At 42.1% G+C, this 10,987-nt stretch overlaps 1 protein-coding gene across 1 annotated transcript; it reads right to left on the minus strand.

Annotated features, from left to right (window-relative positions):
* Positions 1 to 1,475: 1,475 nt before the first annotated feature.
* PDCL3 (phosducin like 3) lies at positions 1,476 to 10,640 on the minus strand. The gene is made up of 6 exons (XM_007521862.3): positions 10,484 to 10,640; positions 6,737 to 6,866; positions 5,498 to 5,588; positions 4,307 to 4,450; positions 2,846 to 3,054; positions 1,476 to 1,823 (listed from the first exon to the last, which is right to left on the minus strand). The coding sequence occupies exons 1-6, from the start codon at positions 10,487 to 10,489 to the stop codon at positions 1,681 to 1,683; spliced, it is 723 nt and encodes a 240-aa protein (XP_007521924.1). The 5' UTR covers positions 10,490 to 10,640; the 3' UTR covers positions 1,476 to 1,680.
* Positions 10,641 to 10,987: the final 347 nt, after the last annotated feature.

Here is a 10,987-nt window from a genome sequence, read left to right on the forward strand (position 1 = left end):
TAATACATAGGCTGAGTCTTTGATACGTTGACTCTCTCAAAAGCCTAGACCGGGTAGAGAAGCAACTGGTGGCACAGCTATATACAAGATGCTGGGTATTATACAGCAAACCCTAACAAAAGGACCTTTCAAAGTTAACCCAATCACCAAATGTGATAACAGTAACTATCCATTGTCTTCTTGAACCCTAAGACAGCAGGAACCTCACATTTCCACCATAGAACCTATATTTCCCCCAGTCCTGGAACCTTAGGGTGGGGCGCAGTTTCCTGCATGCTTCTCTCAATTCATATCAAATAATACTGCATCTGCTGATCACAACCTAATTAATACAAGTGCCACCCCAGCATGCTTCACTTCAGACTGTGTCCAGAGACTTCAGGTGTAGAATGACAACCCTTTAGGTGTGGAATGACAACACTTTACTTGGGTGAGACCTTTCCTTTCATAGTATTTTCTAATTCCATTCCAGGTAGTTCACTTCCTAACAAAGTCCCAAAACCTAGATATAGACCAGATCCCCTGAGATAAGAGCATATGTTCACATGTATCCATAAACTAGGACAAAATATATACCTGAAAGCAGAAGTACACAATAGTCTGCAGTGAGTACCCCCAACACTTTATCTACACTATTCCAGCCTTCAGGTCCACAATGGTTCAACAATTTGTTTGGCCTTGAATGTTAACTCTCTTTTCAGCCACCAGGTTCCAGATGCCAGCATGATGCCGACCAGATTTCCCTGGACAGACGACCCCACCAATGTGTCCTGGAGCTCTGCTTCCCCAGAGACCCACCCACCCTACTAGGGAAAGAGTGGCAGACAGGGAATATGGATTGACCAGTCAACGCCCATATTCAGTCCATGTACAGAAGCCAGACCTTCCACCTTTTGCAAACCACAAGGACCTCGGGTCCATACTCCCAGAGGAATAAAGAATGGGAAAGCTATCAGGGGAGGGGACGGGCTATAGAGATCTGGTGGTGGGAATTGTGTGGAATTGTACCCTCCTATCCTACGGTTTTGTTAATCTCTCCTTTTTTAAATAAATAAATAAGAAATGGACAGCAGATAGTGGGCACAGGCTTCTCATTGTTAAGTATGAATTAATGGAAGAGTTGGTGATAGTACCATAAGCCTCATGTTTAGCTTAATATAGATAATATGGTTATATATTTTGATAGCATATTGATATATTAGTAAATATAACTCCTTGCTCTTTTAGCTGTGGAGGGTCTTAAAAAGCAGTGATATACCAGTTTCAAAAGCCACTCCTACCACTCACTTATTAGTGTATAATACTATTCTCCAAAAAAGAGAAGCAGAGCTCTTTGGAAAATTATCATAGCTTACTTGAAATATAAGTATACAACAACTGTACTTAACCTCCATTAACCTCCCAGTTAAAAAAAAAAAGAATCTTATGAAAGAATAGACTTTTAATAAAAAAAAAAAAGAAAAATGAAAACAGACATGTCAATAGCTGTTTTTATTAAAGGAAATGTTATAAAAGGAATTTAATAAATTCTCAGTAGTGATTATTTCTGATATTTATAATATTTAAAAACATGATCATAAATGACTGAAAACCTAAAGATCCAAGCCTACGTTTCCTTTTTCAGAAAATGCAGGTGACCTGTCAAATAAGGAAGTTTGGCATGTTGCTACACCCATAGCCTTAGTCATCCTCAGAATCGCTGCTACTCCTCATGGGGACTGAGCACCGCACTGAGGACAGTAAAGTGTCTTCAACTGGTTTCCTAGGGTTTTCCTCTAGGTCAGTCTTGATGGCTCCAGACTCAGACAACTTCCACTCCAACTCTGCGCAATAAAGAAAAAGCAAATCACCTCAGACATACAATCAACTTCAAGTCCATCAAGTCATTTTTTTTTTCAAAACATAAACTGTAGTCATTAACATGTGATGAAAATTTTAGTGGCATAGTTATAAGACACTTAGAAGAAGTGGGGGAGGGGATCAGACCTTTTAAGAAAAACAAAAAATGCATTCCAATGCTTTCTTAAAAGATGAGATTTCTACCTATACCGTAATTAAAATAGTTGAAAGATTAAACTTATCTTTAGTGACTAGTTTCTCAAATTGGACAATTTCCCAGTTCCCAGTGGCCATTTTCCTATTCTTTCTTGAGACAGGGAGAGAGACGGAAAGAGAGATAACCTACAGCCCTGCTTCACCATCTGTGAAGCCTCCCTCCATATGGGGATTGGGGGGGGGGGGTTTGAACTCACGCCCCCTGCATATAGTTCCGTGAGTCTTTTTCTGTGTATGTAGAACCAGGGTCTCACAGATGCATAGCTTCACTACTCTACAGAGCTTTCTCATTCAGAGACAGAGGGAGACACATCACAGCACTGGGAAATTCTTCCACTGTCAGAGCACTTCCTTAGTGCCAGCGCTCAAACCTGGATGGCACGCAGTACAGTTGCTCTACCCAGTGAGCTATCTCTTCACCCCTAAAAGTCCCATTTTAACTTTTTTTTTTAAAAAAAAGATTAATGCATAGTTGGACACACTACAATACAGAAATAAAGAGTTATTTAGCATGCTCTACCAGATGAGGTATCTCCCAACCCTAATGTTGTGCTCTTTTAACTCAAAATTATTATAATCCTATTGTAGCTGCCCTCAACTACTCATGTAAAATGAGAGATTAAATCTGTTTCTTCCTTTTGAGCACTGACTTGGCAATAGGCACAGGTGAATCACAGTTCAGATCATTATGAAAGATGTGTAGGGAATAAGCACTCTCTTCAACAGACATACCCCTTCACCATATCTCAAAGGTCTGAAAAGTTCTGGAATATCTCTAAGAGGCCCTTACCATCTCTTGTCAGGTTCATGCCTCCAAACACTAGAGGTCCAATAAATTGAGCCTTGATATCACCTTCAAGGTAAACAAATATTGTAGGCAGATTCCTATCAGGGTAATTGGGTATGCAGGTTGTTGAAATAGCTTTGATAAATTTGACACTGGGAAACTTCTTGGCAAGTTCACTGAAGTGTTGATTTATCAGGGCACAGAGGGGAATCCTACAAAATAGAAATAGAAGCAACTATAATTCTGCACTTACATAAAATGAAATTCAACTACCTTTCTACCCTCTATGGAACTTCAAAATAGCTTCACAGGTGATTCTACTACTCCAGTAAACTGAAATGACATTTTGAAATTGCTTTCTTATATGTTCAGGGAAAGGGTAGAACTCAAAAAGCCCATTTTAATTTGGCCAAATAATAAGCCAGGAAATTTGTCCTTTTTGTATTTTATTTATTTATCTTTTAATGAGAGAGGTACAGAGAAAAAGAGAGATAGATAGAGACCAGAGCACTGCTCAGCTCTGGTTTATGGCGGTGCTGGGACCTGGGAACCTCAGGCACGAAAATCTTCTACATAACCATTATACTGTCTCCTCAGCCCCAAGAAAATGGTCTTAATGTAAATAATAACAATAACTGGTTGATTCTTCTATAAGCATGAATTCGAGTTGAATAATATAAAATTCTAGGGAATCAGGCAGTAGTGCAGCAAGTTAAGTGCATGTGGCGCAAAGCGCCAAGGACGGGCGTAAAGATCCCAGTTCGAGCCCCCAGCTTCCCACCTGCAGGGGAGTCACTTCACAAGCAGTGAAGCAGGTCTGCAGGTGTCTATCTTTCTCTGCCCCTCTGTCTTCCTCTCCTCTCTCCATTTCTCTCTGTCCTATCCAACAACAATGACATTAATAACAACAATAATAACTATAACAATAAAACAGCAAGGGCAACAAAAGGGAATAAATAAATATTTTTTTAAAAATTCTAGGTCCAGAGTGTGTAAAATAGGTCAGAAAGCATTTCTTGCTTTGAAGAAAATTCTAAGCCAGCAATGAACTATGTGAGCATTAGTGTATAAGCAAGAAACACTGTGGACCACTGATTAACTGGCTACTCACAATCATCTTAAAGATTAATTTCTCAGTTAACGAGAGTAGTTTATGATCTAGAATTTTAAAAAGCCAGTTTCTCTAGAGGCATAAGTAATTTAAGATTCCTGTTCAAAAAAAGGTAAAGGCATTGTTGCTATACTTTAATGAAGGTAATTGTATTAGTCATCAATGTTAATTGAAAGACAAAAATTAGGTACTAAATGTTTTGGAAGAGCAGTAATAATAATAGTTGCAACAAAATCACCACATTAGTTATAAAGAAAAAGGAAAAAGAAACTCCAATGTGGACTAAAAGTCCAAGATGTACAAGACATAAATTCAAATGAATACTTTAAAGACAGGGCATAAGATCAGCTCACCCTTGTTTGTAAAGATGCAAGATTACCCACAAGCCCTCACCGGCTTTGGTAACTTCTTGAACATAATCCTTTCCTGAGATTTCCAAAACTTCACCAAATTTATTCTTCAGTTTAGTTGCTTTCCACTCTGCTAGTCTTTGCTGTCTGTGCAATAAAAACAGGAGATGTCTTAGACAAATACATTTCAAAAAGCAACCTTTGTAAAGATTCAGATTTATTTATTAGCTTTACTGCAGAAGTCTAAGACCAGCTGAAATGTACAATATAATGATCTAATCAGAATTCTCTTTTTCAAACAACACAGTTTTTAAAACAATTATTTTTGTTGATATAGTACATTTCATTTTTTTAATTTAAATTCTTTTGGAGGTTGAGTTCACCTTTTTTTTTTTTTAAGAATTTATTTATTTATTCATGAGAAAGGATAGATAAAAAGAACCACGCATCACTCTCATATATGTGCTGCCAGGGATTGAACTTGGGACCTCATGGTTGAGAATCCAATGTTTTATCTAATGTGCCACCTCCCGGACCACAGTATGGTACATTTTAAAATATATATTTTTACCAAAGTAAGTGAAGAATTTCTGAGGTTAACAAAGGCACATACTTTGAAGGAATAAATTCTCTCTCTCTTTTTAAGATTTTATTTATTTATCATGAGAAATGATAGAAGAAAAAAACCAGACATGACTCTGGTTACATGTGCTGCCAGGGATTGAACTCAGGACCTCATACTTGAGAGTCCAATGCCTTATCCACTGTGCCACCTCCCAGACCACTTGAAATTAACTCTCTTTTTTATACTATTATTGGATAGACACAGAGGGAAATTGAGAGGGGAGGGAGAGATAGAGAAGGAGAAAGACAGAGACACCTGCAGCCATGCTTTACTATTCATGAAGCTATCCTCCTGTAGGTAGGGACTGAGGCTTGAACTTGGGTCCTTGCACACTGTAATGTGAGTGCTTAACCAGGTGCACCACCACCTGGTCCCACTTCTCTCTTTTTTAACACAAGTTCAATAGCACTGCATGATAATACTACCTAAGTTTTAGGTGTGCATCACTGAAAATCAACATATATATATTGAATCCACTGAAGGTCTCATCCATCTTTCATCCTTTCAGAACACAAATTTTAGTGCCCAACAAACAAACAAAATCAAACAGCACTTCTGGCAGCACTAACCTGTACATTTCAATAGCACGTTCATCTTCCTCATTAAATTCATCTTCATTATCCTCTAGTTCTTGCAAAGTCATATCTTCATATGTCTTCACTGAATTTAGTTAGAAAAATTAAAAAAGTAAACACCCATGAATGTTGGTACCTTTCCTTCACTTTTCTCCTAAAGCTATGCATGTAACACTGGAAGCACCCAGACCCCTCAGCACAAAATAAAGTATATAAGGTATTGTACTTGTAAATAAAATGTTGAGGGTGTTTGGAATACATAAGTCAAGGTTATTTTTATATTTCTTTCTTTAAAAAAATAAAGAAAGAACTATTTTGCTATCTACAGGCTGACTTCTCTTGTATCCACACAAAATATAAAGTTATGAACGAGAAATTCAAAAAGTTCTAAAAGCTAGAACAAGTTCAAAAAGCTAGAACAGTGTATAAACTCAGGGTGAATACAAACACTAAAACTTTTAAACAAATTTCCATGACATCACCCAAAGAAAACTGCATATCAGAAAGTGAAGATTAAGAAACACTTTTTCATTTTTAATGAGTGACTTAATATTGATTTACAAATTTTTAAGATAACAGGGGTATAATTCTACATCGTTCCCCCCACCAGATTTCTGTGTCCCCATTCCCTCCATTGTAAGCTTCAGCAGTTCTCCCAAGGTCACAGACATGGGTTAACTATTATTTCTACAGCTATCTGTCTCTATTTATGCATATCTTCCCATTTCCCCCCCATGGTCCCATCTTCTCTTCCTTTCTAAGTCACACCTATACCTATTACTACTTCCAAATGTCCTTCCTTTTTTCCCCTCTTCTCTCTCCAGGGTTCTCTGGTCATCTTTCCTTAACATTTCTCCCCCACTGGGAGTATGGACCAAAATTCTTTTTGAGGTGCAGAAGATGGGCATTCTGGCTTCTGTAATTGCTTCTCTGTTAGACATGGGTGTTGGCAGGTCAATTCATACCCTTAGCCTGCGGAAACACTTTCTTCAGGGCTAGCTAGCATGTGTTCCTCTGACAAAGGGCAGATTATGGAAATGAAGGGTGCCTTTAAAACTCCCCTAGTTCTATGGAAGTTGAAGGCAAGAACTGGCCTGTGATTTGCCAGTACCCATTCCAGCACCACTCCCTGTTCTGGACTCTTGCACAGACGATCCCTCCACAGTAGTCAGAGGCTTTGAAGGTTGTTCCCTTACCAAGATAGTGACAAAATAAAAAATGTAAAAAGCTCACCGATTGATTGCTGAAGGATTAACTGTTCCTCCTCTTCTGCTTCTTTTTCCAATTCTTCCAAATTATTCTTTGAGGGCAAGATGCCCTTTTTCCGCAAGATGTCATTCCACTCAGTATCCGCATTGGGGTCCTAGAACAGGTGAACATGAGTGAAAAAAACTAGAGTAGCATGTTGGGCAAGGGATTCAAATGGTAAAGAAGACAGGAAAACATTGCAACTAAATTATGCTGTTGCCAATTTCCGAAAATATAACCAAAGGTCCATAGACTCTCCCATTTTTCCTGCCTGCCCCAAGTAAAAATCAGGATATGGCTTGCAAAATGGCATCAATGCTTATCCCCACGTTCTGACCTAGTTGCTGTTCCAATATTTCCATTAATAGCTTGGTGTGATGCATTTAACAGTGGTTTATGAAGTGCCTAATAGGTGTAAAGTATGGCACTAGGTACCAAGGGAGCACGGTGAATGCATTTCATTCATGTTGAAAATGAAATGCAACAAGGAAGTATTATATCTACAAGGTGGGCAAGGGTCGTTTCTATCTCCCTCTCTCTCTCTCTTTGATTTTTATTTTATTTATTATTGTGGTGCAGGTGCTGCCATGCGAGCTGCTTGACACAGTACCAGCTTCATAGGGAGTTCAGCAAGGCTGGACTCTCCAGGCCAAACTGAAACCATCTTGCCTTTTGCCACGTATAGGGTGTGGGATTAAGCTCTGTATGGTTTTAACAATCCTTGCCTATGGCCAGGCTGAGCCTGACCAATAACAAAAATAATGACAAAACCTGCACTGCACTCTGAAAGATTAATCACAATAGAATAAGCAATACCAGTAATACAGAATTTTTTAGGAGACTCCAAGAGGAAGAAATGTTTCCCCCTTTATCTACACCACTTCCTTTAGTATTTCCACTAAAATATAGGGAAAGACTAGTGCTTCCCACAGTGAAGGGGCCACCTTACATAGCATAATTAATAAATGGAAAGTTATGGTACCTGCCTAGATACAATGGGTCTTTTAATTTACCACCCACCACTATGCTTCCAATTCCTTATACAGGAATAGTACACAAGAACCTAGGTCACATAGTGAGATACAAGAAAGATGGATTCCAGTTAGAGAGCTTAACTTTATGGAGAGGCTGGCCAGGTCAGCATCACCTTGGTGCCTTCTCAGTAAGGAACGAAACAAAACTCCTTGATCAAACAATGGAACTGATTTTATGAAAAATGAGCTGTTCAATTTTTTTAAGGCCACTAGAAACATAACAAGCTTGAACTTTCTATGAACCATGGCTTCTGATGCATGGGGGCAAGAGAATGGCATAAACATACAGTAGAATATTAATCTTAATCAGTAGGACATTTGCCTAGCACACAGGTCAGGAATAACAAAAGACATAGAAACTGTGATGGGATCTCTAGGGAGAAAAGTGCCCCTGGAATGTGAATGTTCCACCAAGCAGGAGGTGTTCCCTACCTGTAGTGTTCTTACTTGGTGATTTTTGTTTTAATAATCAAAGCCTTGGTGATTTATGTATTAGTGACCAAAGCCTTGGTGATTTTTGTTTTAATGATCTAAGCCTTATGAGACTATAAAAATAAAGTTCTTCTTGAATATGATAGAGATGTTTGCTTGAGCTTGATTCAGCACCAACTCACTCATCTCTCATTCTTCCACATTCCATGCTGATGCCCCTCATCTTTCAGGATACCCTAATAACCTGCTGGGGCTGGCCCCCGGCATTATTGGATAGAGACAGAGAGAAATTCAGAAGGAAGGAGGAGATAGGGAAAGAGACAGAGACACCTGCAGCCCTACTTCACCCTGCAGGTGGGGACCAGGGGCTTGAAGCAGGGGCTCATGTACTGTAATGCGTGCACTTAACCAAGTGTACCACCACCTTACCGCCCCCACCACCACCACCCAGCCTCTTTTTTACTTGCTTATTTATTTTGGAAAGAAACAGAAAGAAAATGAGAGGGAAAGGAGTGACAGAGAGGAAGATGTGTAGCACTGCTTCGCCACTCAGATGGGGGGAAGCTGGCCTGAACCCAGGTCCTTGCACACCATGATGTATGTGGTCTACACATTATGCCTGGCCCTCAGATCTTTCTCAGAAGATTCCTTCACTTAACCATTCTTGGAGGACAGAAAGAAACCAGCCATAAAGGGTGAGCTTAGGAAATAACTTTCCAAGCAGAAGCACCCTCATATGCAAAGGATCAAAGAGCAGAGATAATGAGCATCTCAGAAGGCCCAAGAGGCTGTTGTAGAAGCAGAGAGGAAAGAAGTCTACTGCGTGGCTAATCAAATTCCTTAACTGCCAAACCTGAGAGGAATGCTGACAGAAACCTAGGGTTTTCGACTGGCATCTGAAGTGGAGGGCAGAGACTCATACCTAAGTCACTGAAAAGTAAGTGGTAGACACTCTTTTCAGCTGTTTATCTCTACCTAGTTAACTTTCAAAAGTCATGGAGCTATATTGCATTTAGAAGGACACTGCTACGTTGGAACAAGTCGAATTTGCCAAGATCAAATGTCAGAAGGATAAACTATCATGACAGAGAAAAAACTAATGTTCTCTGAAATTCAGAACCTTGTTGCCTAAACGCTAGTTTTTCATGGCCTGTCGGAGCACTACTAACAGATCAGACCTGGTTTAGAATATAATTGTTGTGGGAAGGGGTTTGTACGAGAGAGAGAGAGAGAGATAGAGAGAGAGAAGAAGAAGAAGAAGAAGAAGAAGAAGGAGGAGGAGGAGGAGGAGGAGGAGGAGGAGGAGGGGGAGGAAGAGGAGGAGAAGCAAGTGAAGAAAAAGAAGGAGGAGGAGAAGGAGAAGAAGCAGGAGCAAGAGAAGAAGCAGGAGGGGGAGGGGAGGGGAGGGGGAGGGGGAAGAGAATCATCAACAGGTGATGAGGGAAGCTTCCAAGAGCTGACTTTCGTAAAGGACTTGAAGACTAAGCACAGCAGAGCAGCCCCGGGTCTCCTTCCTCTTAACCACAGAGCAGAGTCTGGCTGGCGGACACATAGCTTGTAGTCAACCGGCTTCTCCAGCAGCTCTGGGCCTCGCACCCCAACCAAACTAGGTCGCAGATTCCACCAGCTTCCTGCCCCCAAGGAGATGCACATGCCTCTGGAGCTGGGCACGTCCTGAGGCTTTGGTGCCCAGATTCACAGTGTTTTCATTCATTTTCTTCGGGTTTCCGTCTAGTCCCAGACCCAAGGGGAGGACAGAAGCTGAGAGTCTGGTCCACTTTTATCCATCATATGAAGATGAGAAGTGCAGGGATGAGAAGTGCAGAGAAGAAGGAGGAAGGGGGGGAAGGCGGAGGAGAATCACCAACAGGTGATGAGGGAAGCTTCCAAGAGCTGACATTCGGAAAGGACTCGAAGACTAAGCACAGCAGAGCAGCCCCGGGTCTCCTTCCTCTTGACCACGGAGCCTCAGCCTCAAGTCCAGCGGCCAGGGACGCGCCCCTTAGCCTTAGCCACGGCACCCCTGGGCGCTCAGGAGTCCGTAGGAAGTGACTCTGCTCCTACCCGCCCTTCCCAGGGCTCTCGGGCTCGCACCTCCGCCCCCAGTAGCTGGAGGCCCGAGGGGTGCGGCTCAGCAGCGCGGAGGGGTGCCCCCAGGACCCGCCCTGACCTGCTGCTCTCCTCAAGCCCTTCCAGCAGGTGCGGCTGCCCGCACGGACTCAAAGAGCCCGCTGTCTCCAGGCCCGGAGCCCCTAACCTTGCTTACCTGCATCTTGTCGGAAAAAGCGCAAATCCAACTCCCGGCGCATGCGCACAGCCACCGTCCCTCCCCGGCCCGACTCAAGTCCAGGGCCCAGGGTGAGCTGGGCGGAGCCAAGCGGGATACGCGACCTCTGCGTCAAGGCTAATCCAGAGTCTAGCGCAGAAGCTTTGCGCATGCGTAAAGCTGGCCTTTCTCTGAGTCCGAGCCAATCCTGGGCGTCACCTTATTAGGGCAGGTCTTCAGCTTCCGGGGGTTGGGCCGGAAGTAGGCGGTGCCTAGAGTGAGGTTGCTCAGACCTGGCTGAGGCAGGGGGCGCTCCACCTCAGCAATGAGAGGCGGCGCGCTGCAGTCAGCGTGCTCTCATGTCAGCGCTGGATGAGGCAATCCCTTCAAAGGGCAGAATTACTGGGCGTGTGCTCTGTAGACCGCACTAATCTCAGCTGTCGAGATAACCCAACAAGAACACAACAGGTGAAAGTTATGTCACCTGGTGCAGCCGGTAGGTGG

The sequence above is a fragment of the Erinaceus europaeus genome, chromosome 3 (genome assembly GCF_950295315.1).
Source record: "Erinaceus europaeus chromosome 3, mEriEur2.1, whole genome shotgun sequence".
Lineage (NCBI taxonomy): Eukaryota > Metazoa > Chordata > Mammalia > Eulipotyphla > Erinaceidae > Erinaceus > Erinaceus europaeus.